The sequence below is a fragment of the Chelonoidis abingdonii genome, chromosome 3 (assembly GCF_003597395.2).
Source record: "Chelonoidis abingdonii isolate Lonesome George chromosome 3, CheloAbing_2.0, whole genome shotgun sequence".
NCBI classification, from domain to species: domain Eukaryota; kingdom Metazoa; phylum Chordata; order Testudines; family Testudinidae; genus Chelonoidis; species Chelonoidis abingdonii.
The window spans coordinates 86617792-86640476 of NC_133771.1; the positions used below are offsets into that span (position 1 = coordinate 86617792).

At 42.7% G+C, this 22685-nt stretch overlaps 1 protein-coding gene across 4 annotated transcripts in view; it reads right to left on the reverse strand.

The window, feature by feature from the left end:
- The window catches only part of SESN1 (sestrin 1), a 145380-nt gene that overhangs the window by 21631 nt on the left and 101064 nt on the right, over positions 1-22685 (reverse strand). The window contains exon 1 of one of the 4 annotated variants that reach the window (XM_032764610.2): positions 5988-6305. The exons of 2 other annotated variants lie outside the window; for them this stretch is intronic. In XM_032764610.2, coding sequence (XP_032620501.1) covers positions 5988-6074 — 87 coding nt within the window. In that variant the 5' untranslated portion in view covers positions 6075-6305. Of the gene's footprint in view, positions 1-5987; positions 6306-22685 lie in introns of those variants that run through there. One more of the 4 variants, XM_032764608.2, reaches the window with a different exon arrangement.

The window sequence follows — 22685 nt, forward strand, 5'->3', positions numbered from 1 at the left end:
ATCTTATATCAAAATTCTACATCCACACATGCTTCGTGCAGCTCACTTTCATTTAAAATACTGGAAAATAATTATTCAAGTGTTACAAAACTACCATGTGCCTGCAAACTAAATATGGCTTTTCAATGCCCCAAAACTGCCAAATCAAGCCATTTTTAGTTTAGACAGGAAAGGCACCTCTCCTGCCCAAGAGCTATCTCCCTACCAAGTTTCAGGGTTCTGCCAAGGTCTTGCTGCTTTATTATTAGAGATGTTCCCAAAAAAGTCACAACTGTGTAATACTTGGAGAAAGTATGTATTTCTACTCTCATTAAAACAAAACACATTGCCCCCAGACAAAAGACCAAACATGGGAAATTTCACTCCAAAAGGCTGAAGTTATGAGCAAATGAAACAGGGCCTTTAGAATGGGAATGCCTGGACCTTAACTTTAGCTATTTCTACAGCACTTGCACTCACCTATCCTCTTTGACCCCTGGTTACCAACTATTAAAGCACTGCTGTATTTGCCCTCGTTACCATAAAAATCTCTCTCAAAACTCAGTTATAGTTCTGTCACCAGAGTGATGCACCAGATGGTGCACTGTTATCAGTTGTTAATTTGCAATAGGTTACTTTCATGAGCTGAAAACTATCCACGAACCAGTCTGCAGTTTGTTTCCCTGATGTCATGCACAGTCTCTACCTTGAGTACAGTAACAATGTCAAATGTTGCAAGTCTGGGAAAGATACATTTGTGTATTTACTTAAATCACTGTACACAGCAGAACACTTCCGCACAAATTGTAGGCAGAGTGGTAATATAATTCGCTTCACTCAACCACATTAGTATTAATTATCATTCCATTCTTCGTGTCCTCATGAAGTACCAATGCCACTGGATACAGACATAACCACCTCAAAAAAGAAACAAAGCAGTCTTTAAGAAGAGCCAAATACATTTTAGTTGCAAGAGAAATGATTTTGACTAGAATTAAGTTTTGTTGGGATTCACTTTTTATGAAGAATCTCCTTCTATTGGTATACTTTCATGCCTACATTAAAAACACTTTTTTAGCATCTTTTCTACTTTTTTAGGGTCAAATTTCCAAAAGTATCCAAGTGATTTAGGCTCCTACAGGCTTGTCTACATTCCCCACTGGATCGATCGCTGCCCATAGATAGATCGATGGTCAGCGATCGATCCAGTGCGGGTCAATTTATCGCATCTAGTCTAGACACGATAAATCGACTGCCAAGTGCTCTCCCATTGACTCCGGTACTCCAGCAGGGTGAGAGGCGCAGGCGGAGTCAATGGGAGAATATCAGCCGTCAACTTATCCCAGTGAAGACACCGTGGTAAATAGATCTAAGTACGTCGATTTCAGCTACATGAAGATGCGTAATTTTGATTCATTTCCTCATGTAGATCAGGTCTAAGGGTACGTCTACACTACGGGATTATTCCGATTTTACATAAACCGGTTTTGTAAAACAGATTGTATAAAGTCGAGTGCACATGGCCACACTAAGCACATTAATTCGGTGGTGTGCGTCCATGGTCCGAGGCTAGCGTTGATTTCTGGAGCGTTGCACTGTGGGTAGCTATTCTGTAGCTATCCCATAGTTCCCACAGTCTCCCCCGCCCCTTGGAATTCTGGGCTGAGATCCCAGTGCCTGATGGGGCAAAAATCATTGTCGCGGGTGGTTCTGGATAAATGTCATTAGTCATTCCTTCCTCTGGGAAAGCAACAGCAGACAATCATTTCACGCCCTTTTTCCCTGGATTATGCCATAGCACGGCAACCATGGAGCCCGTTCAGCTTTTTTTTTTTTTTTTACTGTCACCGTATGTGTACTGGATGCGCTGACCGAGGCGATTACTGCAGCGCTACACAGCAGCATTCATTGCTTTTGCATGATAGCAGAGATGATTATCAGTCGTTCTGTACCGTCTGCTGCCATTGTAAATTGGCATGAAGATGACGGCTATCTGTCGTTCTGTACTGTCTGCTGCTACATGAGTGCCCCTGGCTGAGGTCGGCCGGGGCGCAAAGGCAAAATGGAAATGACTCCCCGAGTCAATCCCTCCTTTATGGTATCTAAAAAATAGAGTCAATCCTGCCTAGAATAGGGGCAAGTGTACTAGAGACCAGTGTATCAGAGAACCAGAGAGCACAGCTGCTCCGTGTCAATCCTGCAGAAATGATGAGCTGCATGCCATTCACGGGGGTTGCCCCTGCAACAACCCCACCGTTGCTCCTCCTTCCAACCTTCCTAGGCTACCGTGACAGTGTCCCCGCTATTTGTGTCATGAAGTTATAAAGAATGCAGGAATAAGAAACAGTGACTTGTTATGAGATAAAAATGAGGAGAGGCAGCCTCCAGCTGCTATGATAGTCAGCAGAGGACATTAACCTGTTGGGGGAGAGGAACCAGCATCCCGCTGCTATGACAGTCCAAGCAGGACATTAAGCTGGTGTGGGAGAGGAGCACAGCATCCCACTGCTGTGATAGTCCAGGCAGTACAGAATCTTTTCTTTACACATGAAAGAGAGGGGGCTATGATGAAGACGGTACCAGCCGTTCTATACCATCTACTGGGAATGACCAGGAATCATTCCTGTTTTTACCCAGGCGCAACGCCCCCGGCCAGCCTCACCTGAGGCCAGCCAGGGGTATTCAGCAGTTATCAAGCATACTGTACCGTCTGCCACCGGGAGGAAGAGGAGGAGATACTGCTCTTTACTGCCGCAGCATCGCGTCTACCAGCAGCATTCAGTACACATAGGGTGCCATTAAAAAAAGTCAAGAAACGATTTTTTTTCCCTTTTCTTTCACGTGGGGGAGAGGGTACATTGACGAGCTATACCCTGAACACGTCAGACAATGTGTTTGAACCTACAGGCATTGGGAGCTCAGCCAAGAAGTAAATACTTCTCGGAGACTGCTGTGGACTGTGGATAGCTGGAGTCCTCAGTACCCCCTCCCTCGCTCCATGACCGTCCATTTGATTCTTTGGCTTTCCGTTACGCTTACCACGCAGCACTGTGTAGCCTGGAGATTTTTTTCAAATGCTTTGGCATTTCGTCTTCTGTAACGGAGCTCTGATAGAACAGATTTTGTCTCCCCATACAGTGATCAGATCCAGTATCTCCCGTACGGTCCATGCTGGAGTTCTTTTTGGATTTGGGACTGCATCCCCACCCCGTACTGATCAGAGCTCCACGCTGGCCAAACAGGAAATGAAATTCAAAAGTTCGCGGGGCTTTTCCTGTTACCTGGCCACTGCATCTGAGTTCAGATTGCTGTCCAGCGCAGTCACAGTGGTGCACTGTGGATACCGCCCGGAGGCCAATACCGTCGATTTGTGGCCCACTTAACCCTAATCCGATATGGTAATACCGATTTTAGTGCTACTCCTCTTGTTTGGGAGGAGTACAGAAACCGATTTAAAGAGCCCTTTATATCAATATAAAGAGCCTCGTAGTGTGGACGGGTACAGTGTTAAATCGGTTTAACGCTGCTAAAATCGGTTTAAACGCATAGTGTAGACCAGGCCTAAGTCTGATTTTTAAGAGAGATTTAGGATCTTACATGCTTTTGGAAATGTTATCCCTAGTCCCCTACTTCTCCTTCAAAGATCAGTTCAAACTACAAACTCAATGGTAGTGACACTGAAATGCTATGAATTTGGAACACTTAATTGTTTGGATCTTAACAATAACTACTGCACAGACTGCAGCAATAATGCACAGATTGCCACCTCAGTACAGGTTATTTTGATTTCCCTGTAACTCCACTGTGGCATTTTCAGACACAAACCATAATTACTATTAAGTTAACACTTGTTGGATCTTTATTTCCTTTCCTCTTCCCATTTTAAAATTCTGACACCAGCTCCTTTGTGCAGGAACAATTAGAGATATTCCAGAATAAAAGCACTCAGCTTGTTCACACATACAGATTTAAATGATTACAAATAACCATTTTGCTCTCTTGGAAACCCTACCAAGTTCAATAGGCCTACTGTACTTGATTTTAATCATCACAAAGAAAGTAAAAGTGTTATTGTATTTTAAAAACAGATCTTAAAATATTATTACCTCTACAAGTTAGATGTGAAGTGTAAAGTTCCTTCTGTCTAAAGATTTCAGAATGCTTTTAAAATATTACATTTCTCAACACCCACTCAAAACTGGTTAATGTGATCTGCATTTCACAGATGGAGAAACTGAGGCACAAGGAACATAAGTGATCTGCCCAAAGATATACATCAGGTTCATGATGGAGGCAGGAGTAAAACCCAGGAGTGCCAAATCCCAAGACTTTTGTTTACTCGTTAATAATAAATAATAATAATAAAACCATTATTAATTATTATTATTATTAGGCTCTTCTAGGATTAAATATTAACATACACATCTGGAGATATAACTAAATAAAGTTTTAGCCATGGCACTTCTGTTATGCCAGCATACTCTCCCTCTCTAGTAAAAAGGCTGGCACAAGTTTATAAGAAGTTGGGTTTGTGATGGAACTATGCCAAGACCACAACCTGTTTCACTTGGTTTCAAATTAACTCAGGTCACAAATGGCTTGGATTAAAAAGGACCAGTGTCTAAACCTTCTGTGCCATCTCTGTAATATGCATGTTAAAAATATTTTATAAATATGTATTAAGATCACTGGAGCAGCTCCAAAGTAAAACTTGCAATACCAGTAGCTTTAAAGAATGGGAAAGGAGACTGGGAGGAAGCAGCATAATTTTGGAAGGCAATAAACAAGTTTAGATACTATTAGGACTTGAACACAAATAATAAACAAGGAAACTTAATTCTGAATATGAAGCACCAATCTTTACCATCACATTTTCTGGACAGTGCTGCTTTATGTCATTATCTTAAAGTTATTTAAGTTCAGTATCTTAATATCTAATACACAAAGCTACACATGCAAATATGACCCAATTAAGTGTTTTCGTCCCTGGTCTCCAGAACAGGCTGGAACAATATTATTTACTTAGACTTGACAAGACAGAAGACAACAGTCACTGCCTCAGAAAGCTAATAATCTGAGACACATGCAGAAAAGACTGGCACGCTGGAAAATCCAGAGGATGAAATTAACTAGTGACTTTGTTTGTTTTTAAAAAGCTCTGAGAAGCATGAATGGACTCTTGTTCATTCCACCTGTATATTAACTCTGAAGAGTAATAACAAATCTGAATCAACAGCCGGCGTGCTTGTATGTCACAGAAAAAGGAGAAAGGAGAGCCCTCTTACATAGCCTAGTATCAGAGGGGTAGCCGTGTTAGTCTGGATCTTTTAAAGCAGCAGAGAATCCTGTGGCACTTTATGGACTAACAGACGTTTTGCAGCATGAGCTTTCCGGGGTAAATACCCACATGCATCTGACGAAGTGGGTATTCACCCACGAAAGCTCATGCTCCAAAACGTGTTAGTCTACAAGGTGCCACAGGATTCTCTGCTGCTTTTACATAGCCTAGTCAACCTCCCTGTCAGTGAAGGATGGTTCCGCACAACGAATCCCCAGGGATTGGCTTTGGGCACTTTTTAATAACTCAAATGATTGTGGCTTTCACAACTTCCCTTTGGAAGCCACTCCACACTGTAATAGGATGTTGGCCCTGGTTTTCCAGCCTCGAGTTTCCAATTCTGAATGTCTTTTTGTTACACCTGGCTGTAGTCACCCCCCCCCATTACACACCAAGCCACTAGGACAGGCGCAAGCAGCACACAACCTGGGAGGCTCTCCCTTCCGCGAGGGAGGGGGCATTGAAAGGACGTGCACACTTAGACTTGGCGGAGAACAGGCAGAACATGTAGCCCACAGGTGAAGCCCAGCTGAGGGACTGTCCCGGACACAGGCAGACCTGACCTTGGTAGCTACCCCAGCACAAACAAACCAAAACAAGTGACCCCAGTCACGAGAACAGCCTCCCCCCCGCGCTCTGTTGCCTGGCCAGCCCGCGCCCCCCCCTTTACCTTACGACCCCGGCCCGTGGGGTGGTTACACAGCAGCCCCTGCACTGCGTACGCCTGGTTGTGACTGGCCGTGGCCGCCAGCCTCATGCCTGCGGGAGGGACTGCGCGGGTCACGCTGGGAGCGGACCTGTCCCTGCACAACGCGCAGCCAGCTCCCTCTGCCAAAGGCAGCCGCGAAGCCAAGGCTAAAGCGAAGCGGCCGAGGGCGGGGGAGCCCCAGAACGGGCACAAACAAGACGAGCGCAGCCCGGCCCCATCTCCCGCCGGCCACCAATGCGCGGGAGGCGGAGGGGCCGGGAGGCGGAGCGAAGCGAAGCTCCCTGGTTGGGAGGAGAGGCGGAGGGGAAGTGGGAAAGGGGCTGCAGTTCCGCGGGCAGTTCGTGCCGCTGCCGCAGGAGCCCAGGCACCCAGCCATGCCCCCCGCGAGTCGCAGTCTGCTCCCCTAGTGTCAGGGAGCATGGCCGGGAGAGCGGCTATGCACAGCAGCAACTGGGAGCCCCCACAATTTACAGCTGGGAGCCAAACGCGTCAGAGAAACATTTTCTGACAATACACTGCAAACATCCACTGATGCAACCCTGAGTGTGCTCTACTTGCGCCTCAGTGCTGGCACCCCATGGGAAAATGTTAGATCTTCAGCTGCCCCTTACTGAGGACACTAGTGGTGACGTCTATTGAGCCTAGGCAGCTGTTTTTAAATTACGAAGTAACTATTAATAACTTCCCAATTCATCAGGCAGATAATTTCAGAGGTCAGTTATACAGATGCCATCACAAGGACTACCGGGGACGCATGAGGTGAGGGACGAGAGATCCCTTTTCAGCTCCTGCATCCTCTGCTCCTCTCTGCCAGAAAAAAAAGCAGTATTTTTGTTTGACAAAAAGTACTTTTTCTATAAAGTCATGTATTCCCTCAATCATCTATCATCTCTGTCCATCCTCACTTCTACCTGCTTTTTAAAATAAAGTAATTAAGCCTTTTTAACAGCTAGATCATAGAAGCTTCACATGCAGCAGATGCACGTGTGAGTTTAAATAAAGTGCTCTAGCAACTTGGCCAGAAGGCTCCTGCCCAACACCATAATAGCCCTGTGCAAACATGTTTTGCAATCTCATCAGCAAAACACACAATCTTTGTTTGCAGCAGTCTATATTTCCTTCCCTGAACTCCAGTGCTGTTAGATCCCCAGTTCTCCCCACCCAATTACAGCTTTCTGTTCTGGTTTGGGGTTTTACGCACAGTTGCCAACTTTCACAGGGTAAATAAGCACCCCAATGTTCACAATAAACCAAAAATCAAGCTAATCCAATTTCAAAACAGGGCCAAAACAAACCCTAAGAACCTCAACACTCTATGTGACTAGATCCCCCAGGCATGCAGTCTGGGACTGTGGTGGGCCCGTTGTGCACCCCTGACTCTCTCCCCCTCTTCCCCCTTTTCCACGCTTGCTCCCCCTTGCCCCTGCTTGCCAGGAGCCAATTTAAAAAAAAGAAAATTAAAAGAAAAAGCAATAAGCTAGAAGCCCAAAACTAGCCAACAAGCAACTCACAGGCCAATTAAGCCCAAAACAAGCCCAGTTTCTGTTTTTTTCTCACAGGTTTGGCATGTCTGGTTTTATGCCATTTTCCAAAAGTAAATACAGCATCTCCAAGTTCAAGGTTCTGGGTAAAATCTGATTTACTCTTCAAATCCATATTAAAAGTGTAAAGCTATGTTCTGTTAATTATTTTTTATCTTAAATATTTATTTTAAATCAAAAGTCTTCAGGTACCAAATACTATGTGAACAAGACAAGAATGCTTGATTCTTCAACCAGCTTTGAGAGGAGGTGGTTAGGCTGCAGAAGCTCAGAAGCCCAGAAACTTCCTTAATTAACGGGGAAAACAAAGTTTCCAGTCTGGGATTTGGACTGCTACAAACCCAGATTGCTAGTTCTAACAAGTCTAATAACTGTAAAGGGAGTTACATGACCATGAACTTTGGACTTTAATTAAATATAAAACTGAATACTGAAAAACTGTTTATGCTATTCTTGGAGTGGGTTATGAATCCTGCAGCCAAATGCAGAAAGCATTGAGGCCAGAACTATGTACGTGGAATATGAAAACTTTACTCCAGGCAGTGGCTTTGCACATTTCTAATGCTGAGTTTTCCATTCTTTCTTTTCCTAATGTCATCCCCTCTATGGAGTGCAATTAACACTGAGAAGACAAGGCACATTTTCTACTTTTGAAGATAAGAGTAGCAGCATACCATTACATTGACTAGAGGGGTGAAGGTGCTTTAGGGCCTTACTCTGTTTCCTGGTATAGAACAGGGATTTAGCTTTCCTAAAGGATGAGGTCTTTCCAGGTTGTTACTGCTCCATACCTACTTGAACATCAGAAAGGGCTTAGATGACAAATGGAAAAGAGAAGAAAGCAAGATGGTGAATGTGGTTATATTTTCAGACCTAGTTTAAATAAACTAGTCAAGAGACCAGTTTAATTCCCACTAACTGCTTCCTTACTTCAGGCCAAAGTATAACAAAGGACCAAGGAAGAACTCTCTTGCAACACCATAGACAAAAAACTGGCTTGTGTTCAGAAGAAACTATTGAAAAGAAAATAATTACCTGAAAGACTGAGATGTAAGACGTTATCCCACTATGAGAAATCTTTGTGGTTTCAACTTAAATGTCTATGCCTTCCAACAGAGGAAGACATGGTGGGTGAAGTAATGTCTTTTACTGCAATGGGTCTCAATTTGGGGTTCACAGACTATGTCTAAGGATGTTGGGGGTCATTCCTCCCCCAGCTGTGCTGATGTGGGAGCCCTGCCACTCCTCCTCCTTGCAGGGCAGCCTCTTGGTCCCATTCTGCTCTCTGTCCCTTGCTCCCACTTATCCACCCAACCTGGACGGCACGAGAGGTCCTGTGTGAGTGGGAAGCGATCTTCTATGTTCGGAATTAGGGCCCAGCCTCTATGTCCATATACTGCTCGCTGTCCTTGCTCCGCACATTATATGAGATCAAAGAGCTTCTACAACATGCGCGCCCACTCTCCGCGTATGGTCGAGCCACACGCGGGCGGCTTTGAGGTTTCACTCTCACTGTGGAGGTGGCTGTGGTTGCAGCACAGATAACTGCATAGCAAGCAATGCAGACGTTGATGTTGAGGCTCTGCGTGTAGATAAGGTAATGGGTGATGGAGATAGTGGAAGCGGCCTGAGCGCTCAACTATCTGCCTCCACATTGTTATGATACTTGTTAATTATAGAGAGTTGGGCAGATTTGTATTTATGATATTTTGTTTAGTGCTGAATGGGGATGTAGAGGATATCATAGCTTATTGATTATAGTTGTAGTTTAGAGAGAGAGGATTATCCGTAATCATGTTAGAGTGCGTGTTAATTGCACTATTTTATTGGGCATTTTTTGGGTTTGCAGAGGTTGTCATTGTTTTGGAATTTTCTAGTAGGTTCTGAGTGGTCTGATATGTGATGGCATAACAAAATAGTATTTATTAGGGTCGGATGACGTGCTTTGTTTTTGATTTGTTATTTGTTCTTTGCAGTCATTGTCGGTTTATGAATGATACAGTTAGTGTGGTCATCTGGGTAAGAATGGATCTGCCCCCCACCGACCCTCCTTGGGGCTGTGTGTGCACAGATATCCAAGCAGCATGCACTGTGAGGCTGGTGAGTAGGAGCCAGCCTCAAAACTTCCCCACAGCCTCCTAGGGATCCCTTATCCCTGCCTCCCAGAATGTGGTGGGGGCCCAATTCTCAGATTAGATAGTAGTGCAGTATAAAGCCTTCTCAAATTGCAGTGATTCTATTGAGACAGCCACCAAAGGAGCTAATTATGCAGTTTATAAACACATGTGCTCCTTAGGGGCGCAAGAGTCCCATCAACAACAGTGTCAGTTAGGAAACCAGATGGGCAGTAGAGTTCTCCCAGAGTGCAACACAGCTGTAGGGCTAGAGTGTCGACAGTAGGGGGGAGGCACACTAGGCACTCTGGGATAGGGTTACTTTGGGATAGGGTTACTGCAGATTGGACGCCAGAGCCCTAGCTTCAAACATGGTTCAGAAAATCTTTAACCTAGGGTTAAAATACAGTGTAGGTGCTCAATCCCATGGTTCCCTGACATGGGTCTACTGACAAGTCCCACTAATCCTAGGGCAGGCTTACATTGCTGTGTAGACATACCCAGAGTGTTACAGCTAAATAGAAGAGCAAACAGATAGTTTAGCATAAGTAGTTAACATATATTCTAAGGAACAATTCAAGGTGAAAAGGCCCATTCTTTCAGCAGTATTTCTGGTAAAAATATATGCCCCAATGACAAACATTGAATGTTATTTAGAAGTCAGGGTTACTTATGTTCTACTTCTATTTAAAAAATAGGTACAATTTCCTTTTGGGTATTTCTAGTACTTTCACTCTTGTGAAGAAAGTTCTCACAATGAGACTTTTCCTAGCAACAGTTCAAAAAATTTATTATATGAAGGCTATAAAGAGGAAGATCAGATATGAAGTTAAAGATCCTGATCCTGCAACACTTATGCACATAGCTTAACTTTAAGTACTTGTGGTCAATAGGACTTCTCACCTGCAAAATTAAGCACATACGTAAACATTTGCAAGATAGGGGCCCAAAATCTTGAATTCTTTCCATAGCAAAAAGCTATCCAAGATCAGCAGAGGTCTCACTCTGAAGCACTTGAAATGCTTATTATAGCTAGCGCAACAAGTATCAAATTAAAATCTGGAAGGGTTATCAGAATATTCTCCGCCAGAAAACTTTACAAATAATGTTAAAATAGTTCTTTACTACTCTGAAACCCCTGATTTCCATTAGCTCTACAAAAAGTGTGTTTTAGGAGAGGCAGATAATATGTTTGAATATAAAATGCTACAAAACACATCAAGCAAGCCTGACCCAAGCATCCAAAAAAAAAATCATGGTGAAATCCTGGCAAAACTACAATTGACTTCAGAGGCACTGGATTTCATTCCAACAGACAAGCTTCCAAAAATAATGAGATTTTTAAAAATAATAAATGTTAGGTTCTTTTTATTTACCTTTTGTTTTTTGAGTCATTGGGGTTCACTTTGTCAAGTTTTCCCTCCAATACCAAGAGGAACAGAAACTAGCTGAGGGCTTGTCTACGCCCAGAAAATCTCCGTGAGAAGCAACAGACAGGTGAAGTTCTGCAACAGCCTCCAATTAGGAGTTTTGGGGGCAATCAGCTTAATTAGTTGTAAGATAACTGCACAAATTTATGAGTGTAGTTGTATGATGGGATTGCTTGTGATGTCCTGGGTGGCACTCAACAGGCCTGCCGCTCACTTACAGTTATGTCGCATATTCCTGAAGCTGATGCTTCAGCATTTCAGCTGGCCACTGGCAGGAATCAGGAAGGGATTTTTTCCTCTAATGTATTGCGCAAAGGTTTGGGGTTGGGGGGTTTTTTTGTTTGATTTTTTTTTTTTTAGACATAAGCAGGGTTTGAATGAACTCCCCCCTGACAGTTAGTTGGGGGCGAGGAGAGATCTCAGAAGAAAACTGTATTCATGTGAACATACCTACTCTGCATAGGTATTCAGCAGACAGGAGCTGTGTAGCGCCAGTGATTAAATTTGGCTGGTGTTGAGTTACAAATCACTTTAGTATTGAATGGAGAGGTAGTGAAATGTTATCAATGGTATCTTTTTTATTGTATGAGTAAAGGGGAGCAGAACTCTGCTGAGTCTGTCCCAGTTTGAGGGGTCACCCTCAGTTGAAAGAGACTTGCTAAGCCAGGGGTTTGACTACCGGATCCCTGTCAAAACAACAAGAAGGGGGACTCTCTCTAAATGTCCTTGGTTTAAAGTGTTCCTCTCCACTGTTCAAAAATAGAATGAAATAGGTTCCAATAGCAGTTTTTGTTATGCAAAGTGCTCACTAAAGCTGAAAACACTTATGGTGGGACAGCATTTCTGTCCAGCTTACATCACAAAGAGCTGAAAGTCACTAAGCACTGATAATCACTTTGGCCACGTCTATACGACGTGCCATATCGGCGCATTACAATCGATTGCTCGGGGATCGATATATCGCGTCTCATCTAGACGCGATATATCGATCCCTGAGCGCGCTTACATCGATTCTGGAACTTCACCAAAACCAACGGAGTTCCGGAATCGACATGGCGAGCCGCGCACATCGATTCCGCGCAGTGAAGATGGGTGAGTAGATCGATTTTAGATAATCGATTTCAGCTACGCTATTCTCGTAGCTGAAATTGCGTATCTAAAATCGATTTTCACGCGTCATGTAGACCTGGCCTAAGAGTTGGGTAGACTCTCAAGAGACTGACCTGCAGAGATCACAGCAGAGGCAGGTGGCGACTGGAGAGTGGAACGAGCGGGTAGCAAGGGGGCCAGCAAAGAGGAACAGTGGCTGGCAGGCAGCCAGGCAAACAGGGTGCTTTCTTCCCCTTGTGAGAGGTGAACTCACACAGATGTACCTCTGGACCCTGTGTCTTCACTGACCAAGGACAACCACAGTGAGTGGGGTATGGTGAGGGGCGAAGCAGGGCACAGAAACGGAACTTTTGATTGTAGAACTCAAGAACATGAGGCAGAAGACTGCCCCATTCACTCTGGGGTGGGTGTTCTGCTCAGAGTTTTATGATTATGAGTCCTGCTTGTGGCATTTTCCCTAATTAATGTCAGGTGACTTCCCTCCTTTCATTAAAAGTTTCTTTTCTACACTCAGACTTTGTGCTTGCAAGTGGGGAAAAGTTGCCTTTCAGAGGCACCTAGGGGTGGTGTGTAATTTTTGCAGGTTACTGGGGGGGGGGGGGGGGCTTGAGCCAGTTCTGTGTTGTATTGTTGATAAAGAACCCATAGATATTGAACCCAGCCCTGATAGCTGCCAGCTCCACCTGGCAGAAGGGTTACATTTTAATCTCCTTCCTCTGAAGCATCAAGATTAGCCATGGCTGGAAATGGGACACTAGGCAGGGTAGGCCAGAGCTCTGAGATAGCACCAAGCCTTCTCTCTCACAGGTACTTGGGTGGCTCTTGCTCACATGCTCAGGCTCTAAGTGACTGCACTATGTGGGGTGGGAAGGAATTTACTCCAAGGTCAGATTGGCAGTGACCTTGAGCGGCTTTTGTCTCTATTCTGCATGGGAGCATGTGTCACTTGCCAGGATTATCTGGGTATCTCTCACTTTATCATTTCCCCACCACTGCAGGGGCCTCAAGCACTGGTGCATCTCGGTCCCCCCTATTCTCTGCTTGTTATACGTAACAGTCTTAGTCTACTGTGGGCTGTAGCACTTTGATTTCATTTCAGTGGCTGGGTTTAGCATACAGGTGCTGGATAGTGCTTGTAGTCTGTTACAAACTAGATGACCTAGTGGTCTCTTCTGGACTAAGAGTCTATAACACACTTACTCCAGAATAAAAGTATCCACATGAGGAGTTATATAATTATAGTGGTATAATTATGCTGTTAAATTTTCCCATGTAGACAAGTCCTGAGAAACTCATAATCCTATTACTTCAGGAGATCGGGTTGTGAGAAAACCACCAAATATTTGTGAGATCTGTGATAAAATTGAGTTGGCAGCATTCATCTATACTATTAAGTTAATAAAGATTTCTTATCACTTATTTCAAATAATTTTTAGCATCAGTTTTGTCACAGATCCAAATGAGAGCTGCTCTCTTCCCTCCCTCCTAGACTGCTGTGAGGGAATCCAAGCCTCTGCCATTGTGGATCCCCATGGTGTTTCAAGCTCCTGGAGCCTGAATGGAGCCCAGCCACTGCCCCAATCTCTGGGTCCCTAGGCACACTTTCAGGGTACAGACCTCAGAGAGTTGGAACCTGATGTCCAGCCAACTATGCCCTCGGGGCACAGCACTAACCTTACAGATTCCAAAGTACTTAAACACACCCCTCTTCACCCAAAAGGTCATACTAGCCAATTTTAAGGTTTAAAAAAGATACTAAATAAGTGTGCTAACTGTAGTATAAATAAACCCAAATATTGCTGTTAAGAAACAGAGAAATAATGCAAACTGCATACATAGGAAGAGAATGAAAAATTAAAGTGTACTTTAAAAATCTCAATCAAGTGTGCTCTTTGGGCATAATAGATGTTATTGTAGCATGCCATAATGCTCTACTTTTAGAACACTGATGGGTAAAATAATGGATAAAAATCAATTTTGGTTATAAACACTTTCTAGACAGTATCAAGTGACTATATTACACTCAGTGGCAAAACTGTTCCCCATTTCTCATCTACAGAACTGAAACTATACTGTGGTGTATGACTAAGTGCAAAATCTAGCCACATTGCTTTCACACATGTTTAGAAAAAACTTATCTTTTTATCTCTCGTAGAGGTGCAAATATAAACTGGATCCTTGCTATTTCAGTTTTCCTTGTGGTTTCATGAAGTGCAGAAAAACTAACAAAATACAGGAAGCTTTAGTAGCCTGTAGTTACTAGTATCTTTGAGCCCATTAAAGAGATTAAAAAATCACGGTCATAATGAGGCATGAGTGGTTAAGATTTTAATATTCATATGAGATAAAATACTATAAAATTATAAAGACCCAGGGGAAACAATAAAACAATGGACTGTCAAATAAATACTGAATTAGAAAAAGCAAAAGCTGTGAGATTTTTAGTTTTGTTTTTAACATGACAATTGTCAAGAGCAAGCAACAGACATTGACAGCAACATATGAAAACACACACCATGATCTATGATAGGAGGAGGAGGGGAAAGAAGATAAAACAAAAGCAAGGAAGTCATAGTAAGGGCATGATCCAACAAGGTGCTGTGCACTCTGTCTCAGCTCCAGCAAAGCATGTGAGTAGTCCCATTGATTTAGCACACATATTAATACTTTGCCATATTGGGCCAGAGCACTCAGCCACTGTCAGGATCAAGCCTGATGTCACCTATTTTTAAGTTTGTTAAACAGAAAGTGGATTGACATGTCACAGTTCAGTGTAGTATAAAAGGGGTGTGGTTTATGGGTGGATTGGTGGCAAATGTACTTTTCACCCTAGCTATAAAACCTAGTCCAAGGTTAGTAGAGATTGATACATTTTTCAATCTCTGATTACAGATTTTAAACATTTTTTGTAGTAATAGTTAAACCCACAATACCTTAATTTGGACCCAAGATACCTTTAAGGTATCCTTTTAAGCATATCCAGTTCTCAACTTTGAGTGTCCAGACAGACTAACATTTTACTTTGGCATACAGTAATTTTGTTTGGCGTGCAAATGAGATCAGTGCTGAATCTACCTGGGGTAGTAACTGTTTTTAAACAATATCAGAATATGCTTTCAGGCTTTAATAACAAACCAGGAATAAGGAGTTGCAAAAAGTATAGTTAGAATTTCTTCCTCCTAAGCGGAAACAATATAAGTATACAGTCAAAGGCTTATAATGTGTGAATTTTGTTTTAAGTCTGTACAAGAATAAAGAATATTAACTAAAATGTACAGCTTGGCTGAAAGTTGAAAAACACTGATAATCACAAGTGTCTGAAGAGTGTTAACACCAAGGGATAGCAGAATTATGTATGTTGGTCTAAGGCAATATATAAGAGTAATATTTATAAAAACAAACAAAGGAAAAGATAGGATCAACATCCGGGACAATATTCTAGTAGTGAGGTGCACAGAATGTGCAGTAAATTTGCAAGGATTAATGGTTAGATTATCATATCCCAGCAACATCCAGGGTTGCATGTTCTATCTGTGTCTGACTAGAAAATTGCAACTATTTCTTTCAGATGTGGACCATGCTACCACAATTCATGCCTTTGTTATTATCTCAAGATTTCAAGTGGGACTACATCTTGAGCCCCAAAACTTAAATGGATGAAGAATGTAGTCACCCTGTTACTGAACAGAAGGTTTCTCAGCTGCAGGTTGAGAGTTCTTTGCTCTACATTGGCTGCTTAATAGTTTCCAGATAGAGTTCAAGATGTCATTTTCCCCGTATAAAGCATAGTTAGATGACAGGGATAGTCAGCTGTGGCTGGCCTGGACTAGCACTCCCACTGGTGCTACATCAATGGTGGGAACAATGCTACAATTAATTGTAGGGGCATCCTCAGTGAACCTGGGAGATCTTGGCTGCCTACCAGTCTCCAACTTATTTTAAACACTTCAAATATTTTAAGCTTTGGGAAGTATATTTGCTGAATACATCATAAAAATCTATTCTTAACTTTTGTTTTGGTGAGTTTTACCTACTTTTCCCAGGTTTCTTTCAGGAGAGGGCACAAAGGTTTAAATCCCACTAATGTAAGGATCCATGCATCTGCTCTACATACATTCAGCAATAGTGTCCAGAGTTCTTCTATTGGACCTTATCTCTTAATTATTCCAAGACAAACTACATTAAAATGAAGTTAGAGGTTGAGAATACATATCATTAATTTAAGGGTAAAAACAGTACAGGTATATTATAATTATCCCAAAACGGTGTGAGGAGACTGAGCTCTCATGTATCAGACCCTATCAAATTCACAGTCCATTTTGGTTAATTTCACGGTCATAGGATTTTAAAAGTTGTAAATTTCATGATTTCACCTATTTTAATCTGAAATTTCACAGTGTTATAATTGTAGGGGTCCTGACCCAAAAGGGAGTTGTGGGAGGGGGGCGGTCACAAGGTTATTGTAGGGGGTGTTGTGGTACTGCTACCCTTACTTCTGCACTGCTGCTGGCAGGGTGCTGCCTTCAGAGCTGGGCAGCTGGCCAACAGCTGCTACTCTCCAATCGCTCAGCTCAGAAGCCAGTGCAGAAGTAAGGGTGACAGTACAGCATCCCCCCCAATAACCTTGTGACACCCCCGCTCACTCCCCTGCAACTCTCTTTTGGGTCACCACTCCAATCTGAGAAACGGTAGTCTCCCCCATGAAATCTGGATAGTTAGGGTAAAAGCACAGAAAACCATATTTCACATGGGAGAGCAGATTTCATGGCCGTGAATTTCATACGGCCCTACTTGTGTACCTTGTTATATGGCAGGAGAAAGACAAGTGACAGAAATTGACAAATGAGCCTATGCAGCTATGTAGTGGGGACCTGGTGAAAAAGTTTGTTAATGTACACTGGGATGTTCTGGGAATCCTGCATAGTGATCTCTAGGAAACTTTCCTGGGGTATTCTGCAATCTTCTGCTGCAGGTTCCTTGGCAGAGCTGCCTTGTTTCTTCCCCTATTGTAGGAAACTTTACCATGCCACCCAGCATTTATTTCTGCAGGGACCAGAGCAGCATGCAGGTGAGCAACATATGGACCTAGTTTGAAGCTGCATGGATGCAGGAGGTACACTCTTGTATCTTGTTTTACCCCCAGGAGTAAGATATTGGGTTTGATTACCCTAGCTTTTGGAAAAGGGTGCCAATATTCAGAATACTGTCCCTAGGTATGTGTAGTGACCCTCTTTGCAAACCACCCAGACCCTTTGCCCCCTCTCGTCCCATTCCCCTTTCCCTTCCCTCACCCCCGCTGAACTCACCATATTTCAGACTCTCACCAAGCTCTGTGCTAGCAAAGGGACAGTGAGAAAGAGGTGTGTGTCACTTTTGTGATTCACAACTGTGAGCGAATTCACTATGCTGTCTCTGTTCATTGTTTCTTTGGCTTCTGCAGATGTGCCCTTGAACACCCACTCCTCCACTAGTGTGGAGGAGTGTCTGTCAGGTAAGGTGGAGAACCAGGAGGAGTAAAGAGGATATGTTTCACGAAGAGCTGCAGTCAACAGATACAGCACATAGTGAAACCAGAGCAGGGAGGGAAACAATCAAAGGAAGACTCAGGCTGGATAGCCTGGAAAAGAGGGGCAAGAGCGGATGATAAAGCTGCTGGAGGGCCAGACAGAGATGCTCAGGTCCCTCACCAAGCTGCAGTCTGAGCACATCCATGCATGACTCCCCATGCAGCCAATACAGAACTTGGTTCCATGCCCTCCCCAAACTCCCCTACTACATTCCTCACATGTTCCCAGTCCCTTCCAGTACCCTGTGCACTCCGTCCTACGGATTGGTTTCACAATGAAAGCTGGAGTTACACACAGCTGAGAGAGCCATAACTGAGACTGTTCCTCATTACCATGTCTCATTTGACAAAAATGTTTGTGTTTTGTCCTGTTATTGAACTTTAGTCTTTCAAATAAAATGAGTCTTTATTTGTGATATACACGTTAGTTGTTGCTAACATTCAAACACAGTGCTAATAGGCAGGAATATTTGCTCAGTGCAATTAACGCTCAGGAAGTAAGCACTACAGGGGTCATTCAAGGTGGCAAGAAAACATTGCATGGCCGAATGTATCACATAAAGATGTATTACTGGGAATAATTGTCAAAATGCTCCTTTAAAGCCTCTCTAATTTGAACAGCCTCCGTGCTGTGCCCCTCTAATTGCCCTGGTATCTGGCTGCTCAAAATCAACAGCCAGATCTATCTCAATGCTCTACCTTGGGGAAACTTTTCCCTCTTCACTTTGCAAATGTTATGCAGTGCACAGCAGGCTGCTATGACCATTGGAATATTTTCCTCACTGAGGTCTAACCTACCAAACTGGCAGCGCCAGCAACCTTTTAATTGGCCAAAGGCATATTTAATGGTCATTCAGCAACTGCTGAGCCTGTTGTTGAAGTGCTCCTTGCTGCTGTTAGGTTCCTGGTGTAAGGCTTCATAAGCGACAGGAGCAAAGAGTAGGTGGGGGTCTCCCAGGATCACTACAGACATTTATGCATCCCCCATTAGAATCTTCTGGTCTGGAAAGAAAGTTTCAGCATGCAGCTTTCTATACAGTCCAGTGTTCCTAAAGATGCATGCACCATGCACCTTTCCTGACCATTCCTAATTGATTTCAGTGAAGTGGCCCCAGTGATCCATCATTACCTGCAAGACTATGGAGTAGTAGCCCTTTTAGTTGATGTTCTCTGATGCAAGATGGTCTGGGGCCACAATTGGGTTATGCATTCCATCCATCACCTCACCAAAGTTAGCTTTGAGTCAGTGGAATTCCCTGTCAAGTATTTCCTGCACATTACCTAGAGTTACAGTCCTTCACAGCAGGAGGTGCTTAATGGCCCTGCACACTTGCACCACTGCAGCCCCCACGGTGGATTTTCCAACCCCAAACTGTTTCATGACTGACTAGTAGCAGTCTGGAGTCGCCAGCTTCCACACAGCGATCAAAATTAGCTTTTTCCACAGTGAGGGCAGCTCTCTCTGATGTCCTTGCATCACAGTGTTGGGGCAACTTCTGCACACATGTCCAGGAAGGTGTACTTACACATCCAAAAGTTCTGCAGCCACCATTAGTCATCCCATACGTGCATCACAATGCAATCCCACCACTCAGTGTTTGTTTCTTGAGCCCAGTATCAACAGTCCACTGTGTGCAGCTGGTCCATGAATGCAAGCAGCAATTATAAATTATTTCTTTCAGATGAACACAGAAGGGTAAGCACTACCTATTCACTTTCTGATTCACAGGTCCTGAAATACTGCAGGACCAGTCACTTTGTGTTCATAATACTCATCACCAGACTGGTCAGCAGTTCGGATCCATGCTTTCAGGCAGAAATGATAGGTGCACAGTTAACAAGAGCTGTTGAAAGATAGCGCAAAATGAAATCAGAAACCCATGGAATGATGGGATGGAAAGAACTGCCTCATTGGACTGTAAGCATGCCTCAGTGATGCACCGTGATCTGTTCCCAGAGCTCCCAGTGGCAGCGTGGCAAGTTGCACAGTGGGATACATCACTCTCCCTGTCAGTGCAAGTGCACTGACTGTGGACGTGCTCCGCTAACATGAGGAGTGTTGTATGGATGTGCACAACCAATGTAATTAAAGTGGCATATGATCATCCACGTAACTTAAGTCGACTTAACTCTGTAGTATAGACATTGCCTAACTGACCTTGCTGCTTGCAGAGCTGAGTGTTAAGTCATGTGACTTACATGTGACTTGCTGTGCCAAAGTGATTACAGAATTAAGTGGTAACTGAGTGCTCTGACTTGCTCTACCACATTAAATGTAGAATTGAATGTTCTTAATTAAGTTTTCTTTCTTTTCTTTCTCTCATGTGGCTAGCTAAAGGTAAACAAATGTTATAGCAGTTACTCTAATTTATTGTTGACAGTTTAATGTAACATTAAATTCTGAGGGTTATTAAGCATTGGAACAAATTTCCAACAGAAGTGGTGGATTCTCCTTTTCTTAGATATGTTCAAATAAAGACTGGATGCCTTTCTGGAAGATATTGGGTACAATACAGAAGTAACTGGGTCAAATTACACAGAATTTCAGATGAGATGATCTAATGGTCCATTCTGGCCTTAAAACTTGTGAATCTATGCATTTTCATACTTCAAACATGTATGGATTTCTGTTAAATGTAACCTTAACTCTGAATGTCCTGGGTTTGTAGTGCTTAGTTTTGGTGACGAAAACTGACTTTTGTCAACAAAACTGTGTAGTGTTGACAAGACCTTAGGCTCAAGGGGTTACAGAGGACAGGGCATAAGACAATTCTCTCTGCTCCTGCTACAGTTTTCAGAAGGCTACTTTATCACTGTATATACTGCTGGTCACAGATTCTGGAAGGAAGAACAATAGGTTCCACAATGCAGTTGGATCTGCTGGGTAAGCATAGGGCACTGCAGCCCAAGTCCTGGTCTAAGAGCAGGACAACTACAGAATTCTGCCTCAGGACACGTAAAGACACAAAGTCCAACACCTAAGGGGGTGCACTCAGAGACCAGAAAAGAGACAGAGTTGGAGCTAGTCCTGTAACTTTGATGACTACCATGGAAACCTTGTGTGTGTCCATGGAAATGAAGTGGTCACTTTTTAGTGCCACTGAAGCTGTCCCTGTGTCCTCGTGTGAACTCTGACTTAGAGGAATCCAGGATGTTGGCTGATGTTCCAACATGCAACTTGGTGGTTACTGTTTTTTCAATTATTTTGCCCATAATCATAACAATGAGATAAACTCAATATCAACATAATTGTAACTGTAAGGAAAAAAGAGTATTATTCCACTATTAAGATAATTTGGAACAAAAAAGACTGACAGATGCTAAAACTCTCAAAGAGCTCAGTTTTAAAATTAATTTTAACCCTAGTAGATTAACTTGTCAATTTTCAGAAAATTCATTTTGAACTCTAAGAGTAATTGCTATAAGTCTGGAGAAGATACACTATATTTTTCCACACGTGACCAAGAGACTGATTACCTGCTTTAAATGCAAAAAGGGACTCCACCTTAACTAACAGAGTTGCAACTGGTGCCTCTATAATAGTTTCTGAGGAAGATTTCCACTCATGCAATTCTTAGGATCTTATTAGTCTGAAATAACCCAAGATGTCCAGGGAAAGCATTTACAACACAGCTGTCCCTGAACACTGTTTAAAATGTTTCCGTCACATAGAGCAGATGGATTCAAACACAATGTAACCAATACTTGGTTTTACACTATACACTGGGCCTTACACCTACTGTCCATTCTTAGACCCTAATTTGCATTTGAAATCTCAGTTTTATATCTACCCTTAAGCATTATTTTCTTTATAGCCATATCTTCATCCTTAAAGGGCAAATAGACTAACCTCCTTGTCACACAACACCCCCTTTTTATTATTCCACCAAAGATAAAGTCATTCTTCAGTGATTCCTGCCTTTACTCAAGATTTCAGTTTTTCATCAAGCATCATTTTACCGAGTTTATCCAAATTTAAAGACCTCCTCCACAATCAAGGAAAAGAATTACTAGACATTAAAAGTACTTTGAAGTTTAATTTATATACAGTAAGGAGTTGGGATCTGGAGTTTATTTATGCTTTGGCAAGGACACAAAAAAGGATTTATGGTTTCTAAGACTACTGTAAGTAGGTGGATTAAAGATGTATTTACGAGGGTTACTCTGAACAAAGAACTCCTTGCCAGATTTTTTTTATTACCTTTCCCAGAGGTTGATGGAGAGAAACTGAGTTGCACGCCAAAAAACTTGCTTCTTGGCTGCTTGCTTGTGTCCATCACAAAAAAGAAAAAAGAAAAAAAAAAAGGAGATTGCAAAACGATAGCTCCAGATTACTGGACTACAGTTGCAGAAAGCTACATTCACAGCTATATAGTTATATGAAAACTGCATGTCACTAGAACAGATATTTATTATTATGGTAGCACCCACAGCTAGATGGTAGCTATATGAAATGGAAGAACATAAGTCTCTCCTATGGAAAGTTTACAATTAAAGCTTAGTCACTTAAAATTGGAAGCCAGCTTTATAACAAAGAGGCATGACAACTGATAAAATAGAGTCTTCTAAAAATCCAGTATCTTATGACACTTAAGGTAGTAGCCATCTTGGATTCAGAAGGAGAAGGGACAGAATGAAATTCATGTCTGTCTCTTTATTTAATTTATTTATTTAAAAGTCTTATAAGCTCTGTATTCATTACAATGGGCCTATCTGAACACGAAAATTACCTTTCCACACACGACAGATTAAGATAGATCTGAAACCAAAGGAAAAAAAGTAAAATTCTGTGTGGATGGCTTCATACCTCACCCCATATTCTACTTTGTCCTCTGGAGGCTATTAATCTTAGGTAGGCTATTAAATTGCCTTGTAAATTGTAACAGTCTCTTAACCAA